The 23750-nt window shown below is 46.7% G+C and overlaps 2 protein-coding genes across 6 annotated transcripts in view; one reads left to right on the forward strand and one right to left on the reverse strand.

The window, feature by feature from the left end:
* Positions 1 to 23750, forward strand: part of LOC130291147 (connector enhancer of kinase suppressor of ras 2-like) — a 563764-nt gene that overhangs the window by 511856 nt on the left and 28158 nt on the right. For both annotated transcript variants that reach the window (XM_056539606.1, XM_056539607.1), the window contains exon 16: positions 20668 to 20716. In XM_056539606.1, the coding sequence (XP_056395581.1) occupies positions 20668 to 20716 (49 nt within the window). The remainder of the gene's footprint in view (positions 1 to 20667; positions 20717 to 23750) is intronic.
* The window catches only part of LOC130291148 (uncharacterized), a 96193-nt gene that overhangs the window by 34784 nt on the left and 37659 nt on the right, over positions 1 to 23750 (reverse strand). For 2 of the 4 annotated variants that reach the window (XM_056539613.1, XM_056539611.1), the window contains one exon: positions 20405 to 20685. The exons of 1 other annotated variant lie outside the window; for it this stretch is intronic. The gene's annotated coding sequence lies outside the window, so the exon portion shown is untranslated. Of the gene's footprint in view, positions 1 to 8169; positions 8511 to 20404; positions 20686 to 23750 lie in introns of those variants that run through there. One more of the 4 variants, XM_056539612.1, reaches the window with a different exon arrangement.

A 23750-nucleotide genomic window follows, 5' to 3' on the forward strand; every position in this document is an offset into this window, starting at 1 on the left:
AGAAGCCAGCGGGGAGCGCAATGTAGCCGCATGTACCGCCGGCTTGTTAACTTAAATGCAGATCACAGCGGGTCTCTGCAGAATGACCGGATGCGATCTGCACCTCAGCCCCTGGACTACAACTCCAATCATGGGCAGAGTTTGTCTATGTTGGGAGTAGTAGTCCTTAAAAGTCCCACAGCTGGGGGATGTGCAAGTGCCATCCCTCAGCAGCACCATGGTACTAGAACTACTCCCATCATGGGACAGACTCTGTCCCATGATAGGAGTAGTAGTCCAAGGGCAGAGGGGCAGATCGCAGCAGATCATTCTAGGGAGATCCGCTGCGATCCGCATTTATTAACTATACAAGCCGGCGGCACACGCGGCTACACTGCGCTGCCCGCCGGCTCCTATATACAGTTCCTCTGATTGGTTAATAGCTTTTCACCAATCAGAGCTCCCATCTCCCGGCGGCAGGGATTATGAATTATGACAGTGTATACAGGAGCGGCGTGCAGCGCAGTGAAGCTGCATGTACCGCTGGCTTTTACAGTTAATAAATGCGGATCGCAGCAGGTTTCTGGATAATGACATGCTGCGATCTGCACCTCAGCCCCTGGACTACAACTCCCATCATGGGCAGAGTCTGTCCATGATGGGAGCAGCAGTCCTTACTGTCCCAAAATAGTCCCTCCCTGTACTGTAGGAGGCGCTACCAGACACCAGTCAGTGCATACACTTCAGTAATACAGGTAAAGCGTACAGAACATGTAATACCTCCCTGTACTGTAGGGGGCGCTACCAGACACCAGTCAGTGCATGCACTTTAGGAATACAGGTAAACAGTACAGAACATGTAATACCTCCCTGTACTGTAGGGGGCGCTACCAGACACCAGTCAGTACATACACGTCAGTAATACAGGTAAAGAGTACAGAACATGTAATACCTCCCTGTACTGTAGGAGGCGCTACCAGACACCAGTCAGTGCATACACTTCAGTAATACAGGTAAAGCGTACAGAACATGTAATACCTCCCTGTACTGTAGGGGGCGCTGCCAGACACCAGTCAGTGTATACACTTCAGTAATACAGGTAAAGAGTATAGAACGTGTAATACCTCCCTATACTGTAGGGGGTGCTGCCAGACACCAGTCAGTGTATACACTTCAGTGATACAGGGGTTTTTACCAGAGAATGCCCATTCTGATTGGTCAGTTCTTCCAGCCATTGACATGTTTCACAGATCTGGACTGTCTGTACAGTCATGGCACCCCTGAAATTTTTAAAGAAAATGAAGTATTTCTCACAAACTGCTCCAGGTCTCTTATTGGAAGGCGCCTTTTCCCAACAGCAATTTTAAGATCTCTCCACAGGTGATCAATGGGATTTAGATCTGGACTCATTGCTGACACTTCAGAACTCTCCAGCGCTTTGTTGTCATCCATTTCTGGGGGCTTTTTGACGTATGTTTGGGGTCATTGTCCTGCTGGAAGACCCAAGATCTCGAACACAAACCCAGCTTTCTGACACTGGGCTGTACAGTGCCACCCAAAATCCATTGGTAATCCTCAGATTTCATGATGTCTTGTACACATTCAAGGCCCCCAGTGCCAGAGGCAGCAAAACAACCCAAAACATCACTGACCTCCCCCATATTTCACTGTAGGTACTGTGCTCTCTTCTTTGTAGGCCTCATTCTGTTTTCGGTAAACAGTAGAATGATGTGTTTTACCAAAAAGCTCTATCTTGGTCTCATCTGTCCACAAGACGTTTTCCCAGAAGGATTTTGGCTTAATCAAGTTCATTTTGACAAAATGTAGTCTTGCTTTTTTATGTCTATGTCAGCAGTGGGGTCCTCCTGGGTCTCCTCCATAGTGGGGTCCTCCTGGGTCTCCTCCATAGTGGGGTCCTCCTGGGTCTCCTCCATAGCGGGGTCCTCCTGGGTCTCCTCCATAGCGGGGTCCTCCTGGGTCTCCTCCATAGTGGGGTCCTCCTGGGTCTCCTCCATAGTGGGGTCCTCCTGGGTCTCCTCCATAGTGGGGTCCTCCTGGGTCTCCTCCATAGTGGGGTCCTCCTGGGTCTCCTCCATAGTGGGGTCCTCCTGGGTCTCCTCCATAGTGGGGTCCTCCTGGGTCTCCTCCATAGTGGGGTCCTCCTGGGTCTCCTCCATAGTGGGGTCCTCCTGGGTCTCCTCCATAGTGGGGTCCTCCTGGGTCTCCTGCATAGTGGGGTCCTCCTGGGTCTCCTGCATAGTGGGGTCCTCCTGGGTCTCCTGCCATAGTGTCAACGGATAGTTTGCGCTGACACTGATGCTCCCTGACCCTGCAGGACAGCTTGAATATCTTTGGAACTTGTTTGGGGCTGCTTATCCACCATTCGGACTATCCTGCGTTGACACCTTTCATCAATTTTAGCTACAGTGCCATGGGTTGTAAACTTCTTGATAATGTTGCGCACTGTGAACAAAGGCAAATCTAGATCTCTGGAGATGGACTTGTAACCTTGAGATTGTTGAAATTTTCCACAATTTTGGTTCTCAAGTCCTCAGACAGTTCTCTTCTCCTCTTTCTGTTGTCCATGCTTAGTGTGGCACACACAGACACACAATGCAATGCAAAAAGTGAACTTCTCTCCTTTTTATCTGCCTTCAGGTGTGATTTTTATATTGCGCACACTTGTTACTTTCCCCAGTTGAGTTTAAAGGAACATCACATGCTTGAAACAATCTTATTTTTCCACAATTTTGAAAAGGTGCCAATAATTTTGTCCAGCCCATTTTCGGAGTTTGGTGACATCACAGTGGTCCCTCAACATACGATGGTAATCCGTTCCAAATGAACCATCGTTTGTTGAAACCATCATCATATGTTGAGGGATCCGTGCAATGGAAAGAATAGGAAGTTTTACTCACCTGCCCCCGCCGCTCCGGACCCGTCACCGCTGCCCTGGATGTCGCCCTCCATCGCTGTCGCCGCGTCCCCGTGGTGTCCCCGACGCCCTGGACGTCCCTGCTTCCCCGGGATCATCGCTCTCACGTCGCTGTCATCACATCACTACGCACGCCGCTCCTATTGTAGGCCTCATTCTGTTTTCGGTAAACAGTAGAATGATGTGTTTTACCAAAAAGTGGGCGGCAACCCAGCGGCTCGGATTCGCACAGCCAGCACTGCAGAGAGAGTGAGTGAGCCAGGCAGGGGCAGAGAGCTGCGAGTGTGAGCGCGCCCCCGCCCCCCCCGATGTTGCGCCCCCCCTGTACCCCCCACGCTATGCCTCTGGATGACACTATTGTATGGTGACACTATTGTATGGTGACACTATTGTATGGTGACACTATTGTTTGATGACACTATTGTATGATGACACTATTGTAGGATGACAGTATTGTATGATGGCACTATTGTATGATGACAGTATTGTATGGTGACACTATTGTATGGTGACACTATTGTATGGTGACACCATTGTATGAGGACACTATTGTATGATGACACTTGTTTGATGACACTATTGTATGATGACACTATTGTAGGATGACAGTATTGTATGATGGCACTATTGTATGACAGTATTGTATGGTGACACTATTGTTTGATGACACTATTGTATGATGACACTATTGTAGGATGACAGTATTGTATGATGACAGTATTGTAGGATGACAGTATTGTATGGTGACAGTATTGTAGGATGACACTATTGTATGGTGACACTATTGTATGGTGACACTATTGTATGGTGACACCATTGTATGAGGACACTATTGTATGAGGACACTATTGTATGATGACACTATTGTATGGTGACACTATTGTATGGTGACACTATTGTTTGATGACACTATTGTAGGATGACAGTATTGTATGATGGCACTATTGTATGATGACAGTATTGTATGGTGACACTATTGTTTGATGACACTATTGTATGGTGACACTACTGTACGGTGACACTATTGTATGATGACACTATTGTATGGTGACACTATTGTTTGATGACACTACTGTACGATGACACTACTGTACGGTGACACCATTGTATGATGACACTATTGTATGATGACACTATTGTATGATGACACTATTGTAGGATGACAGTATTGTATGATGGCACTATTATATGATGACAGTATTGTATGGTGACACTATTGTATGGTGACACTATTGTATGGTGACACTGTGGTGAGACTATTGTATGGTGACACCATTGTATGATGACACCATTGTATGATGACAGTATTATATGATGACAGTATTGTATGATGACAGTATTGTATGGTGACACTATTGTATGGTGACACCATTGTATGATGACAGTATTGTATGGTGACACTATTGTATGGTGACACTATTGTATGGTGACACCATTGTATGATGACAGTATTGTATGGTGACACTATTGTACGATGACACTATTGCATGATGACACTATTGTATGGAGACACTGTGGTGAGATTATTGTATGGTGAGACTATTGTATGGTGAGACTATTGTATGATGACAGTATTGTATGGTGACACTATTGTACGGTGACACTATTGTACGGTGACACTATTGTATGGTGACACTATTGTATGGTGACACTATTGTACGGTGACACTATTGTACGATGACACTACTGTATGATGACACTATTGTATGGTGACACTATTGTATGGTGACACTATTGTATGATGACACTACTGTATGATGACACTATTGTATGGTGACACTATTGTATGGTGACACTATTGTATGGTGACACTGTGGTGAGACTATTGTATGGTGACACTATTGTATGATGACACTATTGTATGGTGACACTATTGTATGGTGACAATGTGGTGAGACTATTGTATGGTGACACTATTGTATGGTGACACTATTGTATGATGACAGTATTGTATGGTGATAGTATTGTATGGTGACACTATTGTACGGTGACAATATTGTATGGTGACACTATTGTACGGTGACACTATTGTACGATGACACTATTGTATGGTGACACTATTGTATGATGACACTATTGTACGATGACAGTATTGTACGGTGACACTATTGTATGATGACACTATTGTATGATGACACTATTGTATGGTGACACTATTGTACGGTGACACTATTGTATGATGACACTATTGTATGATGACACTATTGTACGGTGACACTATTGTACGATGACACTATTGTATGGTGACACTATTGTATGGTGACAATGTGGTGAGACTATTGTATGGTGACACTATTGTATGGTGACACTATTGTATGATGACAGTATTGTATGGTGATAGTATTGTATGGTGACACTATTGTACGGTGACAATATTGTATGGTGACACTATTGTACGGTGACACTATTGTACGATGACACTATTGTATGGTGACACTATTGTATGATGACACTATTGTACGATGACAGTATTGTACGGTGACACTATTGTATGATGACACTATTGTATGGTGACACTATTGTGCGGTGACACTATTGTATGATGACACTATTGTATGGTGACACTATTGTAAGTTGAGGGATGACTGTATAATGATCCGGTGGTTATAATGTGGTGATGATTATTATTAGCTGGTGGTGATTATAATACAGAATAGTAGGTTCCTGTAGTTTGGTGATTACCCGCTGCCCCCGGCTCTGAGCCCCCGGTGACCGGACGCGGTGACTCCATTGTGGATCAGGAGGCAGCAGTAATGTGATAATGGCTTCTCCTCTCCATGTGTCTCCTCATGCAGAAAGAGCTCAGTCCCGCTGGAAGGTCGACTAAAGGGAAAGCAAAAAATAGGAGCGAAATTGTCTTATGTAACCGGAGCAGTGACTGACCCGATCACACTGCACGGCTAACCTCACCGGGACATCACCTACCACCAGGGGGCACTAATATATAAGGAATAGGCTGGGAACACATTGTCATTATATTATATCAGTGATGTCATACAGGGGGCAGGGCTGTGATCACATGTCATTATATTATATCAGTGATGTCATACAGGGGGTGGGGCGGGGCTGTGATCACATGTCATTATATTATATCAGTGATCTCATACGGGGGGCAGGGCTATGATCACATGTCATTATATTATATCAGTGATGTCATATAGGAGGCGGGGCTGTGATCACATGTCATTATATTATATCAGTGATGTCATACAGGGGGCGGGGCTGTGATCACATGTCACTATGTTATATCAGTGATGTCATACATGGGGCGGGGCTGTGATCACATGTCATTATATTATATCAGTGATGTCATACAGGGGGTGGGGCGGGGCTGTGATCACATGTCATTATATTATATCAGTGATCTCATACGGGGGGCGGGGCTGTGATCACATGTCATTATATTATATCAGTGATGTCATATGGGAGGCGGGGCTGTGATCACATGTCATTATATTATATAAGTGATGTCATATGGGAGGCGGGGCTGTGATCACATGTCATTATATTATATCAGTGATGTCATATGGGAGCTGTGGGGCTGTGATCACATGTCATTATATTATATCAGTGATGTCATACAGGGGGTGGGGTTGTGATCACATGTCACTATGTTATATCAGTGATGTCATACAGGGGGTGGGGCTGTGATCACATGTCATTATATTATATCAGTGATGTCATACAGAGGGCGGGGCTGTGATCACATGTCACTATATTATATCAGTGATGTCATACAGGGGGCGGGGCTGTGATCACATGTCATTATATTATATCAGTGATGTCATACAGGGGGCGTGGCTGTGATCACATGTCATTATATTACTATTATATAATATCAGTGATGTCATACAGGGGGCGGGGCTGTGATCACATGTCACTATGTTATATCAGTGATGTCATACAGGGGGCGGGGCTGTGATCACATGTCACTATGTTATATCAGAGATGTCATACAGGGGGCGGGGCTGTGATCGCATGTCACTATGTTATATCAGTGAAGTCATACAGGGGGCAGGGCTGTGATCACATGTCACTATGTTATATCAGTGATGTCATACAGGGGGCGGGGCTGTGACTACTTCTCAGACATGACATACTGCATTAGTAATAGAAGAGTAGCTGTTCTTATATCTTTATGATGAGATCTTCTCCCTCCACCAGGCAGAATTTCCCGCATTTTGCTGCCATTTCTTTGTGCTTCGCAGAAGATTTGGCGCATGTGCAGTTGTCCTCCCACATTAAGTTATTGTTATTACCGTACCCCGGTTGTAATTCACAGAAGGAGCGGGAGTGAGCGGCTTCCTGCGGTGGGATCACTTTATTTTCATTAGTTTTACCTCACGTCGGCCACCGCCGTGTTGCCGGATTGATGTTTCTATAATGTATTTCCCAGATTAGGTGGAAAGCGTCGCAGATAAACCTGTAGGAAGGAGGGAAGATAAAACATTGCGCCTCGTCTGTCAACCCCGGGCAGTGAACGTAATAAAAAGCGCCAAATTATATCAGCAGGGAAATGGGAGCAGAACCGAGACCGAGGGAGCGAAGGAAGAAAGGATTTATATGGACAATATATACAACCCGGGGGAGTCCGACTGTACGCAACTTGATAATCCGGAACACACAAAAACCATAGAACAAACAGCGACAGATTGAGGTCTATGGGGCCAAATGACAACTCAAACCCCCATCATCTATTATTGTCTCCAAAAACAGCCAGCAGAATAGTGAGTGCCGCTCTGGAGTATAATACAGGATATAACTCAGGATCAGTACAGGATAAGTAATGTAATGTATGTACACAGTGACCTCACCAGCAGAATAGTGAGTGCAGCTCTGGAGTATAATACAGAATATAACTCACGATCAGTACAGGATAAGTAATGTAATGTATGTACACAGTGATCTCACCAGCAGAATAGTGAGTGCAGCTCTGGAGTATAATACAGGATATAACTCAGGATCAGTACAGGATAAGTAATGTAATGTATGTACACAGTGACCTCACCAGCAGAATAGTGAGTACAGCTCTGGAGTATAATACAGGATATAACTCTGGATCAGTACAGGATAAGTAATGTAATGTATGTACACAGTGACCTCACCAGCAGAATAGTGAGTACAGCTCTGGAGTATAATACAGGATATAAATCGAGATTTTCCTAGCTTGTGACGGAAAATATTAGTTATATGAAGACAGGAGGCGAGTATCTTATGCATTAATCTTTCTTTATTAATGCCCATAGCAGAAAAATTCACTATTCAATGTAAAGAAAAATGAACAGAAACTTGAACTACAACTCCCAGCAGTCCTAGGGCCACAGTGGCCACTCCCAACCCTGTAGGCCCTATATAAGGACTGCCTCATAACAGATCTTCCTCTTTCTGTATGCGAATCGCCACTGCACCGGAACCATGAACTCCAAGCGGACGTCACCGTAATCCTCCAGACTCGTCGACCAACCGGCCCGACATCTCAGCTTCCGGAGGCAAACTGGGGAACTTCAACTTCGTCCCAACGGGGACCCTAGATAAACCCAACGCATTCGACCAACAGGTTATCCATGCACAGGAACCAGCTGCCGTGATCAGTACCCTGAAAAGAGAATGTAGAAACGTAATAGGGTTGGGTAGGGAGGGAAGATACTCGCCTCCTGTCTTCATATAACTAATATTTTCCGTCACAAGCTAGGAAAATCTCGATTTATATATCAGACAGGAGGCTCATATCTTATGCAGGTTCAAAGCTAGCATCCAGATAAAATACATACGAACATAAGCAAAACATCATAAAACCGACATGGAGACATGTTCCTCCGGTCTGAAGTAGAAATGACGAAAGGTAGATTCAGAAGACCAATCGGCCGCCATTAAAAGATCAGCAAGGGAACCACCCGTCGTGACCACTTTAGTGGCCATAGCTCCCCTGGACGAATGTGCCCCAAAAAGGGACACGTCTATGCCCGCCATCTCCATGGCGGATCGGACCCACCGCGCCAGGGTTGCGGAGGTGACCGGATGATGAGGCTTGACATAAGAGACAAGGAGTTGAGAAAAGTCAGGAGAACGTAGCTCAGCAGTGAGCGACTCGTAAGTTTGAAGGCAACGAACAACGCAGAGGCGAGGATGTGCTGGAAAATAAGGGTAGAAAACAGAATGTAAACTCGTTTTGGTCCTGCGCACCACCGAGAAGTTTACACCTTGAGGCGAGAATTGACGCCTAGAGATGTCCAGGGCTTTAACGTCTGAGACTCTCTTGATGGAGACCAGGCATAATAGGACCGTAAGTTTGTAGGACAACAGGCACAAAGAAAGCGCCTCATTGTCCTCCCATCCAGAGAACATGTCCAGCAATCGGGAAACATCCCAAGTGGATTGATATTTAGGACGTGGAGGACGCTTAAATTTGATGCCATGCAACAACCTACACACCAATGGATGTTTGCCGACCGGCAACGAGTCCACCGGGTAGTGATAAGCGGAAATTGTCGACCGGTACACGTTGATGGAGCTGAATGATTTACCGGATTCAAAAGAATCCGCCAGATAATTTACTATTATAGATATAGGCGCTTGTATGGGATCAACCTGTCGTTGATCACACCAACGCACCCAAAGTCTCGAGGCTGATCGATATGCCGATCGAGTCCCGGGGGCCCAGGCCAGGGCGAGTAGGTCCCTAGCTGATTGAGAAAGGTCGCCGTCTGTGTCCGGCACCCTGAAACCAACCACGCTAGGAGAGTCAGGTTGCCCTCCGCTACTAGAGGGTGGATACACCTGGTTGGGTTGGAGAGAACTTGCGGGAAACTCGGCAGTAACCTGGGATAATCCAAGGTCATCCCCAGAAGGAGGGGAAACCAGGGCTGTGTCGGCCACCAGGGGGTGATCAACACAACGTTCGCCTTCTGGTTCGCTAGATGTAGGAGTACCTTGGGGATCATGGAGAACGGGGGAAACGCATAGTGCGTCCCCTCCGGCCATATTTGGCGAAAGGCGTTGACCGCGACTGCCTCTGGGTCTGGCCGCCAGCTGAAGAATCGAGGTAGATGATGATTGAGGCGTGAGGCAAAGAGATCTATGCTCAACGGACCCCAAAGGAGATTCAGCTGAAAGAAGATGGAACGATCCAGACGCCAGTCGCTGGAGTCCAGAAGATAGCGAGAATTCCAATCGGCTACCGCATTGGAAACCCCCGGAATATATTCTGCCAACGGCACGATGTTGCGGGAGAGACAGAAATGCCAAAAACCCCTTGCGATGTCGGCAAGGATTTTGGATCTGGTGCCCCCCAGGCGGTTGACATACTGTACCGTCGCAACATTGTCCATGCGTAATAATACGCAGCAATTGGACACCTCTGACAGGAAGCTCTTGACGGCAAATGATGCCGCCAGAAGTTCTAATGCATTGATGTGAAGGAGGGATTCCTCTGAGGACCAGGTCCCTCCCGTAGTGGCGTCTCCAAAACGAGCGCCCCAGCCTAGGCGGCTCGCATCCGACTCTAGAATGAAGTCCGGATTGGAATTGAAGATAGTCTTGCCATTCCATTCGACGGCATGACGTAGCCACCACCGCAATTCTGCCTTGGCCTCCGCATCGAGGGGTATCTCGTCTGCGTACTTGAGGCCTTGCCGAAGATGAAGGATTTTGAGTCTCTGGAGGGCCCTGTAGTGTAGAGGGGCCGGGAATATGGCCTGAATGGAGGCCGCCAAGAGACCCACCAGGCGAGCTAGGGTCCGCAAGGACAAAAAGCCTTTGCGCAAAACTGCCCTGATCTCCTTGCGAATAAGAGCCAACTTCGCCTTGGGTAAGCGCAACACAGCCTGATTGGTGTCCACCAAGAAACCCAACAACTCAGGCTCCTGTACAGGGGCGAGGACTGATTTCTCGCGGTTGATTAGCAATCCGAGTCCTTGTAAGAGGGAAATCGTCCACCCCAAGTGGAGAGAGGCTTGATTCTTTGAGCGAGCCATGATGAGGATGTCGTCCAGATAAATGATCAGACGAACCCCTCTGCTCCTCAGGGAAGCCACCAATGGTTTCAATAGTTTGGTGAAGCACCAGGGGGCAGACGAGAGACCGAAAGGAAGGCAAGTAAATTGCCACATCTGATCTCTCCAGATGAAACGGAGTAGTTGTTGGGAAGCCGTGTCCATGGGGACGGTGAGGTAGGCGTCTTTTAAGTCCACCTTCACCAGCCAGTCTCCCGTTTGCAGAAGGTCCCGAAGGCAATGTATGCCTTCCATCTTGAAATGTCGATAGGCGACATGTTGGTTGAGATCCCGAAGGTTTATCACGGGGCGGAATCCGCCTCCTTTTTTCTTGACGAGGAAAAGGTTGCTGACAAACCCCGGGGATGACGGGCTGACCTCTACAACCGCTCGCTTGGACAAAAGGTCCTGCAATTCTTTGCTATGAGGGTAACGTTTTGAAGTGAAAACCGGATGGGAAGGGGTAGTATGCCCAGCTCCGGAGGGGTGAGAAGATCTGTATGGTAACCCGTTATAGTCGTGAGAATCCACGCGTCTGCCGTAATCGCAGACCAGGCGTGGATAAAATACTGAAGACGGTCCCCCACAGGAATGTGTGATAGTGGAATGGGTGGAACACTTACCGGTAGGAGGGCGAGATCGGGGATATCCTCTGCCTCCACGGCCGCGCCACGGTCTGCCCCTGGGCGGGAAGAATGGCGCCGGTTGTGCCACTGGCATGGTATAGGAGGGTGGAGCCTGGGGATACAGCGGTGGAGCCGTTGCCCTAGGATACGGCCTGTATGAAGAGGTCCGGCCGGCAGAACGGCCCCTATTTCTGCCGGCCCCGGGAAAACCTTGTTGGCCCCGTATTTCTTTAGAGAGGTTTGGGCCTTGTCCAGACTATTGAAGAGCCCAACAAATTTGTTAATATCCTTAATCAGGTTATCCCCAAAAAGCATACCCTCTGCCGAGGGTCCTGGTTCAGTCTCGGCTAGGTGGGTCAATTGCGGGTCAAGCCGCATAAGGATAGAGCGCCTGCGCTCAGTAGAGCACGCTGTATTGGCGCTGCCGACCAGACATATGGCCCTTTGGGCCCACTCCCGGAGTTGGGTCAGATCCACGGGTTGATCTGCCGCAGCGGCCTGTTCTGAAAGGTTCAGGAACTTTGTGAGTGGGCCCAATAGGTCTAAAATACGATCCTGGATGGTCTTTAGAGACCGTTCTATTCCTTTTTTCGGGAATTTTCCAGACTTACCCAGGTATTTGGCTAGGATAGGGTCTACCTCGGGAGTAGCGACCACTTTCTTTGGTATAAAAGGTCTGGGACATTCCGCCCGTAATTTGTTACGGTTAGTCCTTTCAATGGCCCTACGTGCCCAGAACTCCACATACTGGGATACATGAGGTAGCGGGGTCCAGTCGCCAGAGCGAGGGTGGGATATCGCGTCTGGGTGGAAAAATGGTTCACCTAGGGCAATGGGCTTACTGAGGAAGAAACAAGTCCAGGCTCCGACCTCCACACCGTTAGCACTGCACTGGCGCTACGGTGGGAGGAGAGCCGAAGGTACAGAAAACACCAGGGACGAAGTCTCATGAGACTACATCTCCTGGAATCACTATTGGCTCTGTCCGGGACCGCCCACTGAAACGTCAGTGGGGAACCGCCCAGAGAACCAGCAAGGGCCGCGCCGAAAGACGCGGCCTGACGAGAGGACCCGCCCGCGCACGCGAAATAGCGAAGGAGGATGGGAAAAAAGGTAAAATGGCGGAAAGGAGACAGAGAGAACGAGGAGAAAGTAATAGAAGGAAAAAGCCGCGAAATGCCGCTACAGGCAGCGATATATTTATACAATAACAATGATATTAATGGACAGAATATAATGGAAGTAAATAAAATAATTAATTATAAATAATTAACTATAAATAAATATATACAAATATGAATAAAGAAGAGCACTATATAGTGAGGGAGAAGGAAAGGTACCTCCCCCAGGCTATAAAAGCGCCAGATATAACTGAAAAAATATATATATAGAAATGGAATCACTTATCTGAAATCTGCTATGAGCAGAAAGAAAGAGAAAGATCTGTTATGAGGCAGTCCTTATATAGGGCCTACAGGGTTGGGAGTGGCCACTGTGGCCCTAGGACTGCTGGGAGTTGTAGTTCAAGTTTCTGTTCATTTTTCTTTACATTGAATAGTGAATTTTTTCTGCTATGGGCATTAATAACGAAAGATTAATGCATAAGATATGAGCCTCCTGTCTGATATATAACTCAGGATCAGTACAGGATAAGTAATGTAATGTATGTACACAGTGATCCCACCAGCAGAATAGTGAGTACAGCTCTGGAGTATAATACAGGATATAACTCAGGATCAGTACAGGATAAGTAATGTAATGTATGTACACAGTGACCTCACCAGCAGAATAGTGAGTACAGCTCTGGAGTATAATACAGGATATTACTCAGGATCAGTACAGGATAAGTAATGTAATGTATGTACACAGTGACTTCACCAGCAGAATAGTGAGTACAACTCTGGTGTATAATTGAGGTTAATACTATATGTAACATGGGGAAGGGAAGGCTTTAAAGTGACCGGCTGTGGACAGTCTTGGATGTCATGGTGAACAGTTCATTGGGCAGAGTGTAGCCAGTAAAGTGATTGGCAGTCAAGCAGCAGAGATGAGGATGGATTGGATGGAAGACCACAGAGGAGGATGTTGCAGTAGTCCAAGTGGGAGATGGTGAGGGCATGTACCTGTAGTTTGGTGGCGTCAAAGTTGAGGAATGAGTGGATTCAAGAAATGTTTTAGAGGTGGTGGCGACAGGAGGTTGTGAGGGACTGGATGTGCAGTGTGAAAGTGGACTTATGGGATCGGGGACACAATGGAGCCATTGATTGTGACTGATAGATCGGGTGGCGGGGGGGGGGGGGGGGGGGTGGGTGGCCTCCGACCTTTCCTATATAGGATACTGTGACTCCATAGACCAGAGATCTGTAACCAATCCAAATCCAGTCCTTACAGCCAGAGGTAGAGAGGGCATGCTGGGACATCTAGTCCAACAGCAGCTTCAGAGTTACAGGACTCAGAGCAGTAACCTAGAGGATATATATAGCCTTTATGTTATACAGGCAGTGTTGTCATAGTCCTAGAAGCAATGAAATAAAATTACACAGATTTGCCCTTTGCCGGCTGAGGAATGCTGACTGATCGGCAGGCCCGGACTGGCCTACGGGGATACCGGGAATTTGCAGGGCCGGAGTAATGAAAATAGGCCCAGCGGGCTGCACAGGTGGCCCGCATAGGCCGCCCGGGGCCCACAATTAATATCTTAACAGAAAAAGAGGGCCGGCCCTGCACTGTCCCAGGCCAGCCCTGCTTCTTACTTTCGGCCCTGGGTGGTCAGTGTGGCTGCCTGGGGAGGCACTTTGAACTCCGGCAAGGCGCGCTGCTGCGCTTAGACGTGAGGTCACGTCACCATAGGGGGTGACGTGACCTCATGTCTAAGTGCAGCAGCGTGCCACGCCGGAATTCAATATTCCACCGATCAGTGCGCCCGCCGCCCTGCTCTCTCTCTCGTACAGGCCCTGCTTGTCCTCAGTGTACAGAGCCCCGCTTGTCCTCAATGTACAGAGCCCTGCTTGTCCTCAATGTACAGAGCCCTGCTTGTCCTCAGTGACTGCACCTAATGTGGGGGAACTATACTGCATCTAATGTGGGGGAACTATACTGCACCTAATGTGGGGGAACTATACTGCACCTAATGTGGGGGACCTATACTGCATCTAATGTGGGGAAACTATACTGCACCTAATGTGGGGGAACTATACTGCACCTAATGTGGGGGAACTATACTGCACCTAATGTGGGGAACTATACTGCACCTAATGTGGGGGAACTATACTGCACCTAATGTGGGGGAACTATACTGCCCCTAATGTGGGGAACTATACTGCCTACCTAATGTGGGGGAACTATACTGCACCTAATGTGGGGAGCTATACTGCACCTAATGCTCTTGCTCTTTATATATGTTTTATCTATAAATACGGCACTCTTCAAATAAGCTTTCAAATGCATGATTTTACCTTTTATGAACAAGAAAATGATGATGCGCTGGTATAATGACGCAACACTATGGGGCTGGTATGTAATTTTTTCCAGGGCTGGTGTTCACACCCAGTCCGGCCCTGCTGATCGGGGTCTGCTGACTAATCGGGGACTGCTGGCTGATCGGGGTCTGCTGACTAATCAGGGACTGCTGACTGATTGGGGTCTGCTGGCTGATCCGGGTCTGCTGACTGATCCGGGGACTGCTGACTGATCGGGGACTGCTGGCTGATCGGGGACTGCTGGCTGATCGGGGACTGCTGGCTGATCGGGGTCTGCTGGCTGATTGGGGTCTGCTGGCTGACTAATCGGGGACTGTTGACTGATTGGGGTCTGCTGGCTGATCGGGGTCTGCTGGCTGATCGGGGTCTGCTGGCTGATCCGGGTCTGCTGGCTGATCCGGGTCTGCTGACTGATCCGGGTCTGCTGACTGATCCGGGTCTGCTGACTGATCCGGGTCTGCTGACTGATCGGGGACTGCTGGCTGATCGGGGACTGCTGGCTGATCGGGGTCTGCTGGCTGACTAATCGGGGACTGCTGACTGATTGGGGTCTGCTGGCTGATTGGGGTCTGCTGGCTGATTGGGGTCTGCTGATAGATTGGGGTCTGCTGGCTGATCGGGGTCTGCTGGCTGATCGGGGACTGCTGGCTGATCGGGGTCTGCTGGCTGATCGGGGACTGCTGGCTGATCGGGGACTGCTGGCTGATCGGGGACTGCTGGCTGATCGGGGACTGCTGGCTGATCGGGGACTGCTGACTGATTGGGGTCTGCTGGCTGATCGGGGTCTGCTGACTGATCGGGGTCTGCTGGCTGATCGGGGACTGCTGGCTGATCGGGGACTGCTGGCTGATCGGGGACTGCTGGCTGATCGGGGACTGCTGGCTGATCGGGGTCTGCTGGCTGATTGGGGTCTGCTGGCTGATTGGGGACTGCTGACTGATTGGGGTCTGCTGGCTGATTGGGGTCTGCTGGCTGATTGGGGTCTGCTGGCTGATCGGGGTCTGCTGGCTGATCGGGGTCTGCTGACTGATCGGGGTCTGCTGGCTGATTGGGGTCTGCTGGCTGATTGGGGTCTGCTGGCTGATTGGGGTCTGCTGGCTGATTGGGGTCTGCTGGCTGATCGGGGTCTGCTGGCTGATTGGGGTCTGCTGGCTGATTGGGGTCTGCTGGCTGATTGGGGTCTGCTGGCTGATTGGGGTCTGCTGGCTGATTGGGGTCTGCTGGCTGATTGGGGTCTGCTGGCTGATTGGGGTCTGCTGGCTGATTGGGGTCTGCTGGCTGATTGGGGTCTGCTGGCTGATTGGGGTCTGCTGGCTGATTGGGGTCTGCTGGCTGATTGGGGTATATGTCTTATGAGATCAGGTCAGCGGCCGCAGTAGATGATAAATTCCCTCATAAACCATTTACAATCTCCTGTCACTTTGAGCGATGGTCTCGTAATTGCTTGACCTTGGACAACTAAAAACGGTAAGAGTCATTACCGGCGGCTTTATTGTTTAGCGTAATGATCGCGAATCTGAAGGAGATAATGGCGAGTAATTAGACGTACGAAAACCGGAAGATTTAAGATTCTGCCCAAGATAACAAAGACTTCAAGAGCTGCGCTAAGAGATAGTTGGTAGTTAGAGAGGGGAGCAATGTCTCCAACAAAAAAACAATCCCATAAACAAATAGTTAAAAAAAATGTGCGACAAGACGAGCTGAAGAATGTGAAGAAGAAAGGATACGTAGACTCCAACAAGTGAGAAAACAAAATGTCCGGAAAACATCTTGTGAGAGCCGCCCTAAAAGACCATGTTCACACGGCGAAATTACGGCTATTCCGCTCAGAAATGTAGCCTGCGGAGTTTTCACAGTTTTGTGGAATTTCTGTGCTTTCAAAAACATTCATTTTGTTCAGAACGCTCAGCGCCGGAGGCCGCCCCTCGTGTCGTGACGCCAGGCCCTCTTCATTCATGTCTATGGCCACGTCCCCTTGTGACGGCACGCCACCGCCATTCATGTCTAAAACTAAAACAATGCTGATATTGATGTTCCAATATGAAGGTGGGGAAGAGATCAGTCCTGTGCGTAATGCGGAATTATGTAAATCATGGAATGAACGTACGGTATGTATGCGAAGATTGTGGCGATTGTTAACAATGTCCATCAATAATGCGCAAATGAAATAAGAGATGATCCTGTAAAAGAACCATGAACCAGGGAGGACGCGCTTAAACGGCTAAGGGTGAGCGGTAGAGATGAGCGAACTTACAGTAAATTCGATTCGTCACGAACTTCTCAGCTCGGCAGTTGATGACTTATCCTGCATAAATTTGTTCAGCTTTCCGGTGCTCCGGTGGGCTGGAAAAGGTGGATACAGTATTAGGAGACTCTTTCCTAGGACTGTATCCACCTTTTCCAGCCCACCGGAGCACCGGAAAGCTGAACTAATTTACGCAAGATAAGTCATCAACTGCCGAGCCGACAAGTTCGTGACAAATCAAATTTACTGTAAGTTCGCTCATCTCTAGTAAGCGGTACCGTGTACAAGTATCTATTACAGGATCATCTCTTATTTCATTTGCGCATTATTGATGGACATTGTTAACAATCGCCACAATCTTCGCATACATACCGTACGTTCATTCCATGATTTACATTATTCCGCATTACGCACAGGACTGATCTTTTCCCCACCTTCATATTGGAACATTATTATCAGCATTGTTTGTCCTGCAGTTGAGTGGTGCCCCCGCACCCCTTTTTTTTTCAGCTTTTTAAGGTTTTATATATATTTGATGCTGCTATCCTTATTTATTTATTATTTTATATATATATATATATATATATATATATATATATATACACATTTTTTTTATTTTTTTTTATTTTTTTTTATTTCTTTGCATCATTTGTACACTTATCTTACCATAACCACCCACAAGGGCCCTATGGGTGGACTGTGTATATGCATTTCACTATTTTTTTTATTCAATACAGTAAATTTATTGATTTTTAACTCATCATTTTTTTAAACATATTTTTATTGGTTTTTAATCAATTTCAACAACAAACAAGTAACAAAACTGTAGACACCCCCCCCCCCCCCCCTCCGCTCCCAGCAAAATCCAGGCAAGGAATGTCTATCATCTATACAGGAACTAGGACGAGTACAAGTAAGCGAGGGGTGGGAGGCCCACTAGAACGACAGTACAGGAGAAGCACGCATAGACAACGCCATTCACACACACACACCCTACGAGCTCCATTTTTAACTCATCTTTATCCATATATTTTATTTAGACCTTCCTTTCTTGTATGTCTTATCATTTTGCGGGATCCAGAATGCGTAATTTCCGCTGTGTTAAAGGGGTATTCCAGGAAAAAAAACTTTTTATATATATATATATATCAACTGGCTCCAGAAAGTTAAACAGATTTGTAAATTACTTCTATTAAAAAATATTAATCCTTTCAGTACTTATGAGCTTCTGAAGTTAAGGTTGTTCTTTTCTGTCTAAGTGCTCTCTGATGACACGTATCTCAGGAAATGCCCAGTTTAGAAGAGGTTTGCTATGGGGATTTGCTTCTAAACTGGGTGGTTCCCGAGACAGGTGTCATCAGAGAGCACTTGGACAGAAAAGAACAACCTTAAAGGAAAACTGTCACATATTTTCTCCCGCACTATCCACAGGTATTGGTGGATAGTGCGGGAGACGCTGATTAAAACGAGCCCTACCTTGGTCTGATCCGCGCCGCCGTTCGCCCGCAATTGTAGTTTTGATCTCTGTGAATATCCGGCTGTAACTGGCAAAGGCGGGACTTCTGCGGGCTAATTGGCACTGACATCAGCGCCGCTCATGAATATTCATCCCTCCTGTTCTCCCTCTCTTCGCCGCTCCTAACCAGAGGGAGGGATAAATATTCATGAGCGGCGCTGACGTCAGTGCCCGTTAGCCCGCAGAAGCCCCGCCTTTGCCAGTTACAGCCGGATATTCACAGAGATCAAAACTACAATTGCGGGCGAACGGCGGCGCGGATCAGACCAAGGTAGGGCTCGTTTTAATCAGCGTCTCCCGCACTATCCACCAATACCTGTGGATAGTGCGGGAGAAAATATGTGACCGTTTTCCTTTAACTTCAGAAGCTCATAAGTACTGAAAGGATTAAGATTTTTTTTATAGATTAAATTTACAAATCTGTTTATAACTTTGTGGAGCCAGTTGATATATATATATATATATATATATATATATATAAAAAAAGTTTTTTCCTGGATAACCCCTTTAATGGGACAGTGGAATCTCCATTGAAGATAATTTGCAGTAAATTTCGCGGGCGAAAATTCTGCCATGTGAACATAGCCAAAAAGAGAAATGGTGACCAAACAATGAATGGCCGGTCTACGGGAATAACTGAGCTCCTGACTTCATACACTACCGATCTGATCTGAGGAGTGAGGAATTATTGATAAAAGAAGCCATAATCTCTATATATATTGTAATGTGTCCATCCATCCTTATACTGTAGTCACCTCCAGAGCTGCATTTACAATTCTGCTTTTTAATATCAATTCGTATCTATTCCTGTCAAAAGTCATAGCTGCAGAGTACAATTCTCCTGCTTGATCTTAGATACCTGACTTAGATACATTTTATGATCTGATCTAATCCAGCTCTGTCTGAGCTCCCACAATGCACTGCTGTCTGATCAACAACAACTATTAAAAAAATATATATATATATACTGTGGATGCAGCTCACATAGAAGATAGTGCGGCACTGCGTTTCTTAGTGGAACAGCGGATGTCAGGTGGATACTAGTGTATAGAGATGAGCAAACTTACAGTAAATTTGATTCGTCACGAACTTCTCGGCTCGGCAGTTGATGACTTTTCCTGCATAAATTAATTCAGCTTTCCGGTGCTCCGGTGGGCTGGAAAAGGTGGATACAGTCCTAGGAGACTCTTTCCTAGTACTGTATCCACCTTTTCCAGCCCACTGGAGCACCGGAAAGCTGAACTAATTTATGCAGGAAAAGTCAGCAACCGCCGAGCCGAGAAGTTCGTGACGAATCGAATTTACTGTAAGTTCGCTCATCTCTACTAGTGTAGCATACGGTGCCTTCGGTGGTGCTCTGATGTGATAGGCAGTGTTCATAAATCTTACATGAAGAAGAATTGAATATCGGCACTCACCGGTTCGGCTTGAAAGTCTTTGTTTATTCAAACATGAGGAATACAAAGGAAGAGGGTGGTGGGGGGAAAGTGAATGGCGACCGAGCTCCTGTTTCGCACGCTTTGGCGTGCTTCGTCCGGCCGGACGAAGCACGCCAAAGCGTGCGAAACAGGAGCTCGGTATGTTTGAATAAACAAAGACTTTCAAGCCGTATCGGTGAGTGCCGATATTCAATTCTTCTTCATGTAAGATACTGTGGATGCAGCTCTGGATGTAACTGTAGCAAATAAAGTGTCCGCAGCTCTTTATGTTTCTGCAGTATAAACCCTGATGTAAAAGGTAAAACAAAGTATTTACAGGTATAAACCATGATGCATAGATAAAGCTAAATATTTGTAGCTGTATAATGGAACGTATGAACGTTGGAACGAGCTTCTATCTTATAGCCAGGAGTAGAACGTCTTATTAGATCTGATTGTACGTTTCTCTCTCTTTCAGTCTTTCCATTACGCATCACTGAGGGTTAAAAGCAAAAAAAGATCAAAAGGTAAAAATGAAAACTTTATAAAAAGGTAAAAATTCCAAACACACATGGGGTGAGGGCAGTGTGAGCACATGGGCATCTAAGACCAGTATATACAGCCCCAATAATATAGACTGATACCCCAGAGCCCAGTATATACAGCCCCAATAATATAGCCTGATACCCCAGAGCCCAGTATATACAGCCCCAATAATATAGACTGATACCCCAGAGCCCAGTATATACAGCCCCAATAATATAGACTGATACCCCAGAGCCCAGTATATACAGCCCCAATAATATACACTGATACCCCAGAGCCCAGTATATACAGCCCCAATAATATAGACTGATACCCCAGAGCCCAGGATATATACAGCCCCAATAATATAGACTGATACCCCAGAGCCCAGTATATACAGCCCCAATAATATACACTGATACCCCAGAGCCCAGTATATACAGCCCCAATAATATACACTGATACCCCAGAGCCCAGGATATATACAGCCCCAATAATATAGACTGATACCCCAGAGCCCAGTATATACATCCCCAATAATATAGACTGATACCCCAGAGCCCAGTATATACAGCCCCAATAATATACACTGATACCCCAGAGCCCAGTATATACAGCCCCAATAATATACACTGATACCCCAGAGCCCAGTATATACAGCCCCAATAATATAGACTGATACCCCAGAGCCCAGTATATACAGCCCCAATAATATAGACTGATACCCCAGAGCCCAGTATATACAGCCCCAATAATATAGACTGATACCCCAGAGCCCAGTATATACAGCCCCAATAATATAGACTGATACCCCAGAGCCCAGTATATACAGCCCCAATAATATACACTGATACCCCAGAGCCCAGTATATACAGCCCCAATAATATAGACTGATACCCCAGAGCCCAGTATATACAGCCCCAATAATATAGACTGATACCCCAGAGCCCAGTATATACAGCCCCAATAATATAGACTGATACCCCAGAGCCCAGTATATACAGCCCCAATAATACAGACTGATACCCCAGAGCCCAGTATATACAGCCCCAATAATATAGACTGATACCCCAGAGCCCAGTATATACAGCCCTAATAATATAGACTGATACCCCAGAGCCCAGTATATACAGCCCCAATAATATAGACTGATACCCCAGAGCCCAGTATATACAGCCCCAATAATATAGACTGATACCCCAGAGCCCAGTATATACAGCCCCAATAATATAGACTGATACCCCAGAGCCCAGTATATACAGCCCCAATAATATAGCCTGATACCCCAGAGCCCAGTATATACAGCCCCAATAATATAGACTGATACCCCAGAACCCAGTATATACAGCCCCAATAATATGGACTGATACCCCAGAGCCCAGTATATACAGCCCCAATAATATACACTGATACCCCAGAGCCCAGTATATACAGCCCCAATAATATAGACTGATACCCCAGAGCCCAGTATATACAGCCCCAATAATATAGACTGATACCCCAGAGCCCAGTATATACAGCCCCAATAATATAGACTGATACCCCAGAGCCCAGTATATACAGCCCCAATAATATAGACTGATACCCCAGAGCCCAGTATATACAGCCCCAATAATATAGACTGATACCCCAGAGCCCAGTATATACAGCCCCAATAATATAGCCTGATACCCCAGAGCCCAGTATATACAGCCCCAATAATATACACTGATACCCCAGAGCCCAGTATATACAGCCCCAATAATATAGACTGATACCCCAGAGCCCAGTATATAAAGCCCCAATAATATAGACTGATACCCCAGAGCCCAGTATATACAGCCCCAATAATATAGACTGATACCCCAGAGCCCAGTATATACAGCCCCAATAATATAGACTCATACCCCAGAGCCCAGTATATACAGCCCCAATAATATAGACTGATACCCCAGAGCCCAGTATATATACAGCCCCAATAATATAGACTGATACCCCAGAGCCCAGTATATACAGCCCCAATAATATAGACTGATACCCCAGAGCCCAGTATATACAGCCCCAATAATATAGACTGATACCCCAGAGCCCAGTATATACAGCCCCAATAATATAGACTGATACCCCAGAGCCCAGTATATACAGCCCCAATAATATAGACTGATACCCCAGAGCCCAGTATATACAGCCCCAATAATATAGCCTGATACCCCAGAGCCCAGTATATACAGCCCCAATAATATAGACTGATACCCCAGAGCTCAGTATATACAGCCCCAATAATATAGACTGATACCCCAGAGCCCAGTATATACAGCCCCAATAATATACACTGATACCCCAGAGTCCAGTATATACAGCCCCAATAATATAGACTGATACCCCAGAGCCCGGTATATACAGCCCCAATAATATAGACTGATACCCCAGAGCCCAGTATATACAGCCCCAATAATATAGCCTGATACCCCAGAGCCCAGTATATACAGCCCCAATAATATAGACTGATACCCCAGAACCCAGTATATACAGCCCCAATAATATGGACTGATACCCCAGAGCCCAGTATATACAGCCCCAATAATATAGACTGATACCCCAGAGCCCAGTATATACAGCCCCAATAATATAGACTGATACCCCAGAGCCCAGTATATACAGCCCCAATAATATAGACTGATACCCCAGAGCCCAGTATATACAGCCCCAATAATATAGACTGATACCCCAGAGCCCAGTATATACAGCCCCAATAATATAGACTGATACCCCAGAGCCCAGTATATACAGCCCCAATAATATAGACTGATACCCCAGAGCCCAGTATATACAGCCCCAATAATATAGACTGATACCCCAGAGCCCAGTATATACAGCCCCAATAATATAGACTGATACCCCAGAGCCCAGTATATACAGCCCCAATAATATAGCCTGATACCCCAGAGCCCAGTATATACAGCCCCAATAATATAGCCTGATACCCCAGAGCCCAGTATATACAGCCCCAATAATATAGACTGATACCCCAGAGCCCAGTATATACAGCCCCAATAA

Source organism: Hyla sarda, chromosome 9 (assembly GCF_029499605.1).
Source record: "Hyla sarda isolate aHylSar1 chromosome 9, aHylSar1.hap1, whole genome shotgun sequence".
Lineage (NCBI taxonomy): Eukaryota > Metazoa > Chordata > Amphibia > Anura > Hylidae > Hyla > Hyla sarda.